This window comes from Vicugna pacos, chromosome 3 (genome assembly GCF_048564905.1).
Source record: "Vicugna pacos chromosome 3, VicPac4, whole genome shotgun sequence".
Taxonomy (NCBI): domain Eukaryota; kingdom Metazoa; phylum Chordata; class Mammalia; order Artiodactyla; family Camelidae; genus Vicugna; species Vicugna pacos.
Genome location: NC_132989.1, coordinates 7,907,704 through 7,922,425, shown reverse-complemented (window position 1 = coordinate 7,922,425; position 14,722 = coordinate 7,907,704). Strand labels below are relative to the sequence as shown.

The following is a 14,722-nucleotide window of genomic DNA, read 5'->3' as shown; positions in this document are numbered from 1 at the left end:
GATACAGATCTATTTCTCTATTGATTGGATCCTCCCCAACTAGAACATAAGCCTCATGAGGATGTGAACTTTGTCTTTCTTGTTTTTTACTGCTATGTTTCCAGTTTTACCAGTGCCTGGGAACTAGGAGACATTCAACAAACGCTTGGGGAGCATTGAATGAATAAATACCGTGATGTTATTCACCACTGCTAATAATTAGGTTGAAGATGCAATAAAGTCCCTTACAAGTCCACCACTACAAAAAGATACCATCAATATCACCCCACTGAAAAAATCTTTTCACTAAAGAAAAAAAAAATTTTTTTTTTTTTTTTTACTTTGCCCCCACAGACTTCCTGGTATCCTCATTAACCATTCACAAAAATATACTGCCCAATTCTTCTGACCAAGAAACTCACCAGGTCCCTAAATCAATGCAGTTAATTGTACAAAACAAAACAGCAACAAGATCATCTTTCAAAATAACAGACTGGGGAGAAAAAAGGCTAAAATAAACACGTTATCCTTCGACTACCTTCGGTTTTGTGGGTTGATTGATTTATTTATTTTTCGGTAATTTATTTTTTAAATAAACTTTCTCCGGCTCTCTTCCCAGGATGTAAATCTTGTGCCAATTGGGCCCCATTAAAGACTGGATCTCATCCTGACCATCTGGGAGCTGGAGAAGCTCGGGTGAGTTCCTGAGGGCCAGCGTATTCCAGACGGAGAGGACTGGACACCAGGAACGCCAGCCCCTGCGGTTTGAAACTGCACAATGAGCTCTTTCTTGAGCCTTGTTTTTCTACATCCAGTCAAGAACGAACACCATGCCCTACTCAGGCCTGGCTCAGGGTCCTGGGCTGCTGCTTTGTTTGTTCGAAAATTAAAATATAAAAGAAAAAGGAAGCCCAGATGCATTTTTGGAAGGGGCCGAATGTTTGTTATCAAAGTTGGCAGTCCGCAGGGCAGAATCTCTGCCTGCAAAGATTAGGAATTAGGAAAGAAAAATATAAGGACCAAAAGGTGGGGCAGCAGCAGATAAATTCATCTTCCACCAAAAAAGTCTTTCAGGGGCTTTCCGAGCTCTAAGAATAGGGCATCAAAGCTGTAAGATACTCAACAGTGACTCGTTCTAACATTCTTTGGTGCTAAAGTTCTTATTTGCATCCTATCTACAGTGACACTTGGGCATCTATTCAGCAATTCCTGATTTAACACGTCGCTTCAGGGAGTGAGTGAAGCCAGCCCCCTTTTAATAAGGTGCCACCACGGCTGCTCTCTCTGAAGTCTTTGGAGGATGCGTTACACACATCACTCTGTTTCAGACAGAAGATAGTGAGTATAATTGCCATCGCCTCCTTGATTACTGAGGACCACTGTCATTACGAGCAGTCATTAATGTGCAGCACAGTAATCTAGTTCTGTGTCGGCTTTTTAGGTTTTCCTTTCCTGCCCTGACATTAAGCTGTCACTTCTGCTGTCACTGAGCCTGCTTCTAACAACCCGCCTCCAGTTTGCTCCTTCTGATCCGCTGTGACGTGGGAAAAGAGATAGCATAGTGTGTTAAAACCCACTGTTCTGGTTACCCCAAAGGCTGGGATTTTATACGTTTACTTTTTTTTTTTTTTTTTTTTTGCTTACTTCAAGTTTTATGCTGAATTTTAGAGAGTTGAGATGACCATAACACTCTTCTCTGGATTAATGACGTTTTACTGCATTCTTTTTAGACAGTTAAAAGATGGCTCTGGAGTTAGACAGATTCTGGTTCAAGTCCAAACTTTGCAAGGTACCAGCTGTGGGACCTCTGGAAAGTCACTCAGCCTCTCTGGCCATCAGTTTCATTGCCTAGGAAGGGAGGTGGGGGAGGGGGAGGGGGCTGACTATCTCACCAGTGTTATTACGAGGATTAATTGACTTCATGCCTGTAATGAGTTTAGGAGGAGGCCTCACTCGTATCAATCACTTAAAAAGTTTTAGTTTTGTTACAACTTAATCCTCACCATAACCAGCAGATTTACACTAAAGTATTTATGTGCATCCTTATTGCACCATAAATATATCTAAATATAAACTATCTAATCACACACGCATTAACAAAAATGAAACTGCAATCTGTCTGTCTGGTACTGACACTTGGAAGCTGCATTGAATATAACAGCTGCTAATAAGGAGCATTTGTTTGAATGAATGAATGAATGAAAGGCGAAGTAGTGTCGTTCTATACTATTCTGTATAAATGAATGTCTTGGACACGCAAGGCTCTGTGCTAGACACTGTAGGAGACTACGCTGAATTATGAATCCTGCCTTCAAAGGAGAGCGCATCCCCTTAAGAAAACAATAATTAAAGATAGAAAGTTACAAGGAACAGAATACAGCACAGATAAGGCCATTAAGAATTTAAAAAGAAGAGAAAATAATTCCGTATCTAGAGCTATGAGGGAAGATTTCCCAGACAAAACTAGTTTCTACTGGATCTTAGAGGGTGGAAGGATTTGGGCACAAAAAGGAGGGAAAAGCATTGTGGCAGGAGGAACAGCATAAGCCAGACAAGAGGGCAGAGGTGAGAAATCACTAAGGGGAATAAAGAGGAGCTACCAACTCCGTGAGAAAGGAGCATCAGTTAAGATGAACGGTGGGCAGGGATGTTAAAAGGTCAGAGTCCTCCACAGGTGTGCCTGGACCCCAAACTAAGGGGCTGAGGCTTTAAGAAAGAGGAAGCCAGTAAGACTGCATAAGGAGGAAGGCTTTTTAGCTCAGACCATCAGGGAGCCATTGCAGCGATCGGCACTGAGCACATGCACAAAGTGAACAAAGCTCTATATAAACACTGATTTTCTTTGTAGCAGTCACATGACTGCAGCCAGGTGCGAATCCTGTCTCTGCTTCATGTTAAAATTAGGAACGAATCGCACTTCTGTGGTTGCCATTCCAGTGAGAGGCACACACACGTGCCTCCTGCGTGCACTGGAGACAACTGAAAAACGTTGTTTCTAATTATCCCATAAATACCAACATACAGGATAGATTTCAAGTGTCTCAGGCTTTTAAAATAGCAATACAGATTAAAGCATTTCTAAGAATCATGTGAGCATGGTTATAACTATGTAACTATATTAAAAAGGCCATTCGACTATTTTTAATCTGTTTTTAAATATGCTGGCTCATTTAGAAACCATTCTCCATAAGATAACTTAGACTCGAAAGGTATTCTTCAAAGTCCTATTCAAAGCTTGATGCAACGGATTTAAACTGCTCTATTTATTGTCTACAAATGAAGTTTAAAATACGGCATTAGGCATATTCCTCCTAATAACAGATGATCAGTAATTACAGGTTGACTACAGACTTCGCAGCTGGTATATTTAGGAAAAAGGCCGCGACTACGAATTATTTTAAACCCCAGCATTTAATCAACTTTGAATTAAACTTATACTGTAAGTCTCAATATACGTAAAATAAATAACACAGCTATTAACATTGTACCATATTTATATTATAAAATTTTGAAAGAGGTAATATTTGAGACAATGTCTTTGTCCACCTTTCTTCATTTTCTTTTTGATTTTAGTGGAATTGTGTCCCCTATAAATGCGTTATACATACTAGTCATGAGAATTGTGATGCCACTGTGTACAGAGCTTGAGAGGGTCTGGTAAATGTAGGGTAATATGTTAAAAGGCTAAGGAAATATCACGGGAAATCCTGGGTACAAATGAAAGCTGAATGGGGAGCAAGATCGGGGTCAGGAGAATTGGGCCAGAATCCCGGCCCTAAGCAGCTAACGTGCTCCTGGGACCAGTCACTGCAGGGGTGGGCTCTGGAACCTCTTCTTCCTCACTTTCAAAATAAAAAAGCTGCACTCAATGACTGGAAAGGTTCCTCAAAGCTCTCATGATTTTGTGACTCTGCATGTGGTTCCGCAGCCAAGGGCAGACGTAAAGCCCGGGGAACTTGCACGGGGAACGTATGTATGAGTGGCAGTTCATTTTTTGATGGCACAGAGGAGCAAATACTAGTTTTTTTGTTTGTTTGTTTTTAAATTTACAATCCTTTCTCTGAGCTATGCGGACAAATGAGAATGGAAAGTTGACATGGAAAGGAAGAAGGAAAGAGACCAAGAAATGCATTTACAACCTTGTTTTCCAACTTTTGGATTCAAGCAGCCAAATTGCCTCTCAGCCCCACAAACCGCCATTTACCTAATTACGGTCACCCACCGGTCTCCATGGCTTCTTTTGCCTTCTCCCTGTCTCTGGAAATGCAGGTAAAGAAAACATTCCTCCAGATGAAAAAGACAACGTCTGCCCCTGGGTGAGGCTAACTGGTTCACACAGGGGTGTAACTCTGGCTTCTCTCATCCTCCCATCTAAGGGGTCCTGGCAATCTTTAAATACAGCTGTGCCACAGAGTCACATGCCATCCAACGCCAAGTGTGCACAGACTAAGACCAGATGCAAAATATGAGAGAAATTCTGTTCAGAGCCTTGCAACATTAAAGAATGAATGGCTCCAAACATTCCTGGTCTGAGCTGAAGAATACTTTGCTAATATTTCAGACAATTGTCTCACATCAACCCCAGCCCCATCACTTTATGATTGGATTTCATGACTTTACTTCATTAACATGAAATCTAAGTGACTTCCACCACTGTCAATATATCTTCCTGTAAGATGATCCCTAAAAAAAAAAAAAAAAAAAAAAAAAGGTTCTGTGGTCACAGGGGTTTGGGACAGGCTGCATGCTACATCTTAGATCGTCAAAGTGCACAAAGTCCCTCAAAAGCTCTCGAACAAGGACCAGTTAAATTTATTTCTTAATATGTCCCAGATTTGCTGGCGGACCTCCCTCCCCCATCTCCCATCTCCCAAAGAAATGGTGTACACCATAGTACTATCTGGAAGATGGATTAGAGCAACATTGTGGTGTAAGCCTCAGATTTATATCAGATAACAGAATCTGAAGTGTAGACAGTAACAATATTGACTGAAAACATATCAATAGGGAGGTCCAGTTTGGGGGCTAATCAAATTGCTTTGATGAAGTTCAAAGAACCCTTTCGCAAATAATCATGGTATTTGTATATTGCAAGCACGTTCTAAAAGCGAAGAACAGGAGTGGAAGAAGTTACTTCCCACCATCCTCACTCCCACTCTTCTTACTGTTTGGGGCTGGGATTCTTAAGGGAGAGCTCTCCAGATACAAGGAATTACTAGAATTGTTGCTGGTTTCAAAGAGGATTTAGCCTAAGACCCTCATTTTTAGATGCAGAGATGGAGCTCCAGTGACCAACAATGACTGTAATGTAAGGGAAGGGCTGTAATTACTATCTGGGCCCCCTGAGGGCCTCCCAGTCCACTGCTACGCCATGAAACCTAAATCCGTGCTTGGATGGGTGTCTTCAGTTCCTGTCACCTTCTGCTCCTTGCCAATCCCACCACTGGACAATTCGGAAGGCAGCTTAAATACCTTAAGTGGTGTAAATTCTCTGGGATATTTCAGTAAGTAAACAAAAGGATTGGGAGAGTCAAAAAATGTGCAGCACAGAGATCCACTGGGCTACGAGCAATTTGACTGGTTATTCGAACAGTCTACTTCTGACTACGGTATTCTCTCTGCCTTCTAGAACCCTGCCTGGAATCTGAAGTCACACGTTGAACTCTAGACTCCACCAATATATTATGTAACTCTCTAATGTGCTAATGAGAGCAAGCTGTCTTTCCAAATAAACACCAGATCCCCGAAGGCCTCACTCTGATCACCCATGGTACCTATCCCAGTGCTAAACACCTGCAGTCAAGCCAAGCAGTACCCACCATTTAGAAGTTACAGGAATTGAGAGGGAGGTGGTAAACTCACAGTTAGCTCTACAAAACAGTAACAGGAGCCCCTCCCTCCTCCAAATCACATGTCAGAAGAAAAGCAAAAACAGCCAAGCGCATCTCTATTTGCGGAAAAGCTCAACCCACGTTGAACACAAGCACACATCAACCCTGTTGGTTTTCCTGGGTTTATGTATAAAACACGACCAAGAATTTTTTTAAGTCTTCTGGGGCGAGGTCTGATAAGGAACACAAGAATATCAGTAAAATAATTTGCTTTGTAAGAGGAGAGAGAGGAGAAAGGGGAAGAAACAATAAGGAAGGCTAACAAAGATGGCGAACCAAATTCACGAGAACGCCCTGTGGCTCCCCCCAGACTTGGGAGCCCGCAGGAGGCAGCTGAGTTAGCAGCAGTTGAACGCCACCTTTCTTCTCCCCAGCCCTCAGGGGGCCATCTGAGAGCCAAACTGAACTACTCATTTGCAAAAGACCGGGCTGGGAAGAGCACAGACGAGGGTAAATGAAGCCAGCCCTATTTTCTCTGGCTCTTTTTAAAAATTCTTTAGCTAAAAAAAGACTCCAAATAATAGCGTCAGCTGCTAATCTAAAATGTTATCCGCTTGTCCTGGCCCACCAGCCTGCTTCCTGAGTGCCCTGGGCTACAGAGTGAGGACGCGGAGAAGAGATAAAAGGTCTACTTGGGATTAGAAGTACTAGACCTCAAAGGTGGCAGAACCTCAAGAGAAAATGTGGCCAGGGACAAGGCTTTGGACAGACTGGGGTCCCACTCCAGAGAGGAGGCCCAAACAGGTTGACTGTCTGAAATATACAGTAACTGTCACTTATGCAGAAAAAGGAAGAGGTTGTCATCTGCCTCTAACACAAATGGTAGATGTAGCCTTTCCCTTTGTAAGGATAATTTCTTCCTAGAAGTCAACGGATCCACCCACAAATGTACACAACTGGAAGGTGAAGGCACTGCTCTTACTTCTGATCCTCTACACGACAAGTCCACCTCACCCTGGAGGGTGTTAGTAACTGTGAAGATACCCTCCCGTTCAAGGCATCAGTGGCAACGGTGATCATTACAGCTTGGTCTGATACGGTAAAACCCTCGGGTACAAATTTTGGCCCAGGCTAACTCGTGGATGGTTAAGAAGGTGAGCCCTGGAGTTGGACTGTCTGGGTTCAAATCCCATCCCCGCCACTGGATAACTGAACAGCTTGTCCAGCTTCCCCAGGCCTCAATTTCCTCATCAGTAAAATGAGAACAACAGGGCATACAGCTGTCACCAGGCTCACGTGAGGGCCATCCCGAGCACTTAGCATAGCACCTAAGTTACTTCCTGACTCCTAGAATGTTAGCTGATACGAGTCAGCCTCTATGTTCATAAATATCTTCTCTTTGTATTCACAGTTATCAAGTTCTGATACTATCCAGTGGAAGCCTGGAGAAATGGCCCCAAATTTGGTTGATGCTTTTTGCCCCTAAGGCACTTAAGTAATTCTGATCAAAAAGAAGAGCCTCAGTTACTGCGCGCTGTTGCCCTTCGACTATGATCCAACTAGATCATGATGCGTGTCTTTTTTTCCTCTATTCTTTCTGTCTTTCTTCCCTCAGGATTCCACCCAGTTGCTCTCTCATTGACTGGGGCTTGTATTTCCCTTGTTAAAACATACATCGTGGTTCAGATCCCACCTCCTGCACGGTCTGTGTGGTGGTGGGTGAGGGTCTTAACATCTTGACGCTCGGTTTCCTTATATGAATCTGACACAGGGCTATCACAAAGAATACATAAAATAAAACCCACAAGGTGCCTACACATGATAAACCCTTAGTAAATGCGAGCTAGTTCTCAATTTCTTTGGAGCAGGACCAGATTCTCTCCCTGCAATAAAAAAAAAAAAAAAGGCACTGACACCGTATCTGTCAAATTTATAAATAGTTGAGAATATTTACAAAAAGTTCATCTCCGCAAGGCTCATTTTTCTAAATGTCAGGATCATCATGAGGATAACAGCCCAAATGAAAGTCTCCATGCAGACACCCAACTGCTCATGCCGCAGGGGATTGATTTATTTTCAAAGAATATCTGTGAAAACACATGGGGAAACTCTGTAGCAGGCTTCCAGCAGGTGAGGGTCATGGTTGGTTTCTGACAGACACATGGATGAGAGCAGTTTGGAGGAGGAGGTGGGCAGAGAAGGAGCATGCAGCCCCTGCCCTCAGCTTCTAGCTGGACGCCCCCAGATCCACGCTGAGGGGCTTCTGGGCATGTGAGGCAGGGGCAGTGAGGAGGCAGACGAGGGAGGAGGATGAAGTATCGCCTCAGTGGATTTTCCTTTTCATGATTTGCATTGATTTTGTTACATGGAAACAGATCCTTTAACGCAATGTAGGTACATCTAAGTGAGAATTTAACCTCCCTTACCTGTTCCCCAAAGAGGGCAAGAAAGTGGGGGAACCAAGAGGAAACTGGGGGACCTTGACTGGGAACAAGGTGGAGGGGCAAAGCAATGACTTCCTGATGTGCTGCAGCCCTCATCCACGTCCAGTGTCACTCGTATGCCTGGGCTAGGACGGTGCAAGGTTGTCAAGGAAGCGTCACACTAACCCAGCTTGCACTCAGGGGTCAACAATATGGACAGTTTTGAGCCCCACTTCTCTGCCCTCACTTTGACTGCTATGATCTGCAGTAAGGAGTTCATATTCTATTTATTCTTCCCCTCTGTCAGAGTCCAGGACATGAAACAGAACGAGAGACAGGAAGGGATGAAGACACAGCCCAGGAGACCTGGGAAAAGCTGTCCCGGTGAGCACTGCTGTATCCAGCAGCCATGAAGACACCGGGTCGGAAGCAAAATATGTCATGTACATGATGCTTCTAATTTTATAACCCAATGGTTCCAGCAAAGAACATGGTGCAAACAACAAGTTTATACTGTACAGCACAGGGAACTGTATCCAATATCTTGTAGAAAAAGAACATGAAAACGAACGTATGTATGTATATGCATGACTGGAGCCTTGGGCTGCACACCGGAAATTGACACAACATTGCAAACTGACTATACTTCAATAATAATAATTAAAAAAGGATGGGGTGCAGTTGCCTGGGCCATTTCAGTCCACTCTTCATGCCTGGGATATTCCAACTTGGACAACACTTAGTGTGGTGGACCGAAAAGCCCATCTCTGATTCAGCTGCACGGGAGCTTTGATTCTCGGGCCAAGCGCATGCCGCTAGCTGGCCGTGCGGGACATCCAAAGGCCGCGGCAGGGTGTGCTGGCCAGGGGCTGGCCAGAGCGGCCTCCTGGCAGGGAGATGTGCTCACAGAAGGCTTAAAAAGAAGGGCAGGCTCTCCTTTGGAAAGATAAACATACTCAGCTATCACAGTCTTAACTTTCTGCTTATCTCTACGGCCCTGCTGAAGAGAGAGCACAGTGGAAATATCTGGATGGGCTGAACAGCGGAGTCACGGGAGGACAACGAGAAATGGAACCAGAAAATCGCAGTTCTAGCTCCAGTGGTGCTACCGACTTCTTTCTGTGGCCACACACACATCGCTCACATGCTCTAGGCTCTGGGTGGCTGCTTTCAGGTTATGTAACAATGTATCTCTAAGCCTCGGTATCCTTATTAAGAAAGATGCACACTAAGAGTATCTCCATCGCGGTGTAGAGGGAAGACTAAAATGTTCCACGTCAAGAGCTCAGCTCAGTACTTAGCATCTAGTCAGTCTCAGGGAAGTGTCGTGATTCTGTGACCACGTGTAAGGTGTGCGGGATGAATGAACTCAATGGTACCTTGCAGCCCTAACATTGTTTTTGCTCTAAACGTCAGGGAGGTGAAGGAAGAGGGGGCTCTGGGCATGCTGGCTGAGAAATCGAGGCTCAGAATTTAGAAACCAAAGGCAAGTTTGCCACGGCTTGTATATAAGTGTGATGTTCATGTTTTGTGCTCCTGAGCTCACATTGATTATTGCCAGACAAGTCAACTGGCAGGTTACGACCATGATCCCAGTGCTTGGAAAGCACTACACACATAGAACACAGTCATTTTCAGATGGTTGCAGTCTCACACGGAAATGCCTGGGAGCTATAAGTTCCTAGGGCTGGAAAAAGCTCTGGGTTCTCCTCGGTTCTCCCGGCAAGTCACTCACTCTCTGATGACGAGCCATCGAAAAAGTCAAGAACCACCTACACCTGGATTATTACTGTCATGGGGATGGTGTTCCTTGAAGATGGGTCTACAAATGACTCCATCTACAAATATTCACAACTTCCTACTTTATTAAAGCCCTAACAGGGCTTTGCCTATATATTTGCGACTCTGGATCTGCTTTCCAATTCCCAGTGCACATTAGGACCTCCACTCCGTGGCTAGCCCGTGAGAACAAATGACAAAGCAGAAGCTCTCCTGGTACTTACAGGCCAGTGGTTGGAAGCCATTCCAGCAGGCAGTGATGCCTCTTGGTAGACCCAACCCATCTTTCCTGGTCTCCAGAGTTCTGTAAGACTGGAGCTGGCCCACCCAGAATGGCACCACTAAATTCCACACACTCTATTAGAAATTCAAGTGTAGACAGTATCCCCAACCAGACCAAGCTATTAGATATTAATGTTCAGACAACACCTACCTCACTCCAGACCAGCATGGTACCGAATATGACCTGTAACCCATCAAAGAAATTGTCCCCTATGATGATCACAGTCGCACCTCCCGTCGTCCATCCTTCACTCGGGCTGATGGCTTTGATACAGGGAGTAGCTGCTTTTCAACACACATGAAAAAGAGAAGGAGTCTGCCGTTAGAACCAAACTTTAATGATGGGAGACTTGAGAAAAAGAAAAAAAAATCTTTTATCTTTTCACTAACAGGAAGTCCCTCAAGACCTCAGCATTCCTAGTCGCATTAGGACCTGAACCCTCGGGGTGCAATTTCAGTTTGTAAAAGCATTCTTTTCATTGTTTCTGTTAAAGACACATATATTTCACCCAAATCTTTTTCAAACCTGAAAATCTTATGAAATAAAACATGGAGGGAAAATTTAATTTATGAAATGCCGAAGATTAAAAAAAAAAAAGAAAAAGATGGGTGGCTTTTTCGAACTCACTGGAAACCTTCCAGTGGAATTGGTTCATAATTAAATGTATTTCCTGAAAAGAAAACTTGCAGATTTTTAGATAAACATTGCTGTCCAGTGGGAAGGGAAGAAAAAGAGAAGGCTGGAGCAGAACATCATTTTCATTCCATGCCTTCTGTCGGTAACACTAACAGAGCAACATTCCTGTTTAAAGATCATTAAGATTTTTTTCAATAAATGTCATGGATCCCATTTGATAGATGCAAAGTACGCAGGTCACTCAGGGTGAATTATGTAACCCAAACGCTGAGTCAGGGCTGAACCACAGAAAGTCCCATGACCTTTGATTTGTTGTCATTCCCAGGCATCAAACCCAAGAAGTGGCTTTTCCAAAACTTCCTATCTCTTTTCTTTCCATTATAAATGGCCCTGGGAGATGGGAAATGCTTTGCAAATCCTCTGATTCCAAACAGACGGGAGGTGGTTTTGCCTGATGAGCAAGGCATGCTTTCAACCGAATTGCTGGGCATACACGTAATTGAAGGGTTTGAAATCTCTCAGAGAGGACGCTGGTGCCACCGAGGATTTTCAACTCAACAGTGCCCAGTGCTGGTGTTCCCATGATCGCTTTTACAAACAGGAACTGTGCAAAATTCTAAAGCAAAGGAGACACTGCATAAGGAGAGAAAAGGAGACCCTCCTTGTTCACGAAGTAAAAGTTTATAAAGTACCCCAGACTGGCTTTCCAAGTATGGAAGCCAATGAGAGCACCAGTTAATTTTAACAGGGGAAAAAAAAAAAAAAAACAAAAACCTGGCAAAAAAATGACTGGACTTTGTCAAACTTGGCAAAATGTCACACTTGAACTTTTGCAAGAAGAAAGGAAAACCTGAAGCCCAGCCCTGTGGGACCATCGCTCACGTGCCACCACACAAACAAGAAGAACGGTTTGACTTTGATTCAAATTAATCTCATAAAATTGCACGGAGAAATTTGGAAATATCCAAACTAAACACTTCATGTTGGCTGAACTCATAGCAATGCATTTACAACCCAAACTGGGCAGTTCAGAGGCCTTTTCTCGCCTCCACTTTCTCCCCCAAACAAAATGATTAATCAAGAAAATGTAAATGATTCATAACTTGAAAATTCTTGTCCAATGTTTAAGTCACATACAAGTTGTGATCAATGTTCCACAGGATAGGGCTTTTTCATAGATTCTTTTCTTTAAAAATAACCACGTTTAAATGCAGATTGAATATTCCCAAACCAATGGTAGAATATGATTCCAAGCAATTTATAAGAAAAATAAACTACATTTAACAACGATGTAAAATTCTTAAAATATAAGCAGTTTGTAAACATTCTAGTTAATGTCTCAAAAATCTTATTTCTTAATTTCTAGCTCCGTGTAAGTACTTAGTTGCTAGAGTGGAATAGAAAAGGTGTTACTTTATCCCTGGATACTTCTGAGAAGACAAAGACATTGGTTTAATTGAGCTGGTCTTGAAAGAGTCTTGCCTGATGGCAAAGCATGGAATCCAATGGTATCATTAAATGCTGACCCTGCGATTACCGTCATAAACCAGAAAATCATCTTGGTGCTTATTATCTATATTAGCTTTGGGATTTCCTTTAATTTTTTTACTTTTTTTTTTTTAATCACACAAGCATGTTTCTTTAGATAAGTGTGGGCTCTTCCAGGCTTTCTCATCATTGCACAAAAGGAGGCAAGGGGCGTGTTGGTGTATCTTTGAGAGACTCTCGTACAATAAACTGGTTATAACAGCATGACCGAGAACGGCTGATTTGAGATTTGACTCCAGTGCTCTTTTTTCCGTTTGCTATTTGTAGGATACAGAAGGCCTGTAAGTCCGCTTACATGTGTGTGTATGCTGTCAAACATTTCCTAACGAAAGTGATAATGTTTCCAACCATCCAGAAACAAAGTTACTGCCAACTAATCAGAGGTAAATGAGCATCAAGGAGCCAGAGAGAAGCTGGTGAGGAAACAGTGCTTAACACTATCTTCTTAGATCCATTGGAGAGGGAAAAAAGCCCTGAAGGAAGTGCTCCAGGAAAAGCGTGGCACCCTCCCTCTGTGCTCAACACAGTCCAGCCTCCCTGCTTAGGGAAGAGGTGCCACTCCTAAAGTAAGTCAGGCAGGCCTTTCTAAGTGGAGACCTCAAAAGGTCTGAAAGATGCTGCTCGGCACTGGTGCCACAGCAGTCTGGGGAGAAAGCTCTGTGCTCCTCCCCCGCCGGGAAGACTGGAAAACACGTGAAGGGCTCCTGGGCTGTCCCACTGGCAGAGAGGGCTGGGGAAGCACTGCTGCAGGCATTTAGGACCTGGACGTCGAGGATGCTAAGTGTCCCATAACGCTTGAGATGGTCCCCTATAAAGAAGAACCCTAAAATGTCAATAGTGCAAGGTAGAAAACACTACGGCTAGCTAGACGGATGAGGCCCAAAAGCAGTTGTTAAGAACTCACAGGTCCATACAGGTGAAGGCAAGACACAGGGACGAATATAACAGCTCAGGGTCTCCAAACAAACCTGAGATGGACGGCCGCTGACACCCTGAACTGGGGAAGTGCCAGCTACTAGCGTCCCCGCACAGAAGCAGGCCCACTGTGATCCGGTCTTCTCATCTTTCTAAAGAAGCCGGGAGCCCAGATTTTTATGTGAAATTTCCCAATCTTTAAACGCTGGCAACGAATTCAATTTTTTAAATGCGTAGACTAAACAAACTGTTTATAGACTTCAATTTAACTCACAGGCTACCATCTTACACTTTTACCCTTGTCACAAACAAACTTGCCAGACTAAAAGCAGCCCAGGAAATATTTGCAAATGTGCCTAAAAACTACAGGTACCCAAATGCTCACTGCAGTATTGACAGTAAAAAGTTTAAGAGTCTGGGTGTCCCCAGTTAGGGAGTGGCTAAATAAAGTATGGTACATCCATGCTGTAGGATATTTGGAGTGTCATTTGAATGGTTGGAAGAAAAAAAAAACTTCTATAAACTGACATGGAAAGATGCCAAAATAAGTTAGTAAGTTAAAAAAAAAGCAATTTGTAATCTAATGAATAATGTGATCCTGCTAATTTAAAAAAATGATATATATTAGCCTGTGTGCGTGAACGTGCAGGTAGGTGTGAACAGGTGTGGTGGACAGAGGTCTGGAAGGATGTGCATCAGTCATCCCCCGGGGATCCATGCGGGAAAGCGAAGGACTAGGACTATCTGCACAGCTTGAATTTTTTCAGTGAGCACATATGAAGGTAATAGTTTTAATTAAAAAAAAAAAGCACCACAGAGCATTTCATTCTGAGAGAGATAAAGATTTTACTTTTTAGAGCAAACTGATGCTAATTTTTTTTTTAAAGCCTTTATGTGCTAACAGACACTAAGCCTCTCTTGCCCTCCTCTTTCTGGCATGTTTTCTCTGAGAAAGCACGTAGAATGTCTGCAGGGGCCAGGAACTGGTTTTTTTTTTTTTTTTTTTCACTTGGGATACCCAGAGAGATGCAGGGGGAAGACAGTTTTTAATAGTCACAGTGGATGTATTCAGTGAAATCTGAGGGTGAAGATTCATGAAAGAGTTCAATCCAGCCCAGGAGTGTAATAATCAATACAATTCTGTTACTAAGAAAATACCATGGAATGGGGGAGAAAGGGTGAATTTAAATACAAAATCACTTCTACTGGCCAAATCTTCATTTAATTAATAAGAGATACTTCCTCACCAATGAATTTTCACACTCTGGTTACCCACAGGGACAGGAAACCAGTTCCTGGTTCTAAATCTCATTAAAAACAAGAGTTTG

At 43.2% G+C, this 14,722-nt stretch overlaps 1 protein-coding gene across 11 annotated transcripts in view; it reads right to left on the bottom strand.

Moving 5' to 3' along the window:
- Positions 1-14,722, bottom strand: part of EBF1 (EBF transcription factor 1) — a 376,175-nt gene that overhangs the window by 84,585 nt on the left and 276,868 nt on the right. For 6 of the 11 annotated variants that reach the window (XM_072953719.1, XM_072953718.1, XM_072953721.1 and 3 more), the window contains exon 9: positions 10,446-10,576. In XM_072953719.1, the coding sequence (XP_072809820.1) occupies positions 10,446-10,576 (131 nt within the window). Of the gene's footprint in view, positions 1-10,445; positions 10,580-14,722 lie in introns of all 11 variants that reach the window. The other 5 variants (XM_072953717.1, XM_072953720.1, XM_072953712.1 and 2 more) reach the window with 1 other exon arrangement.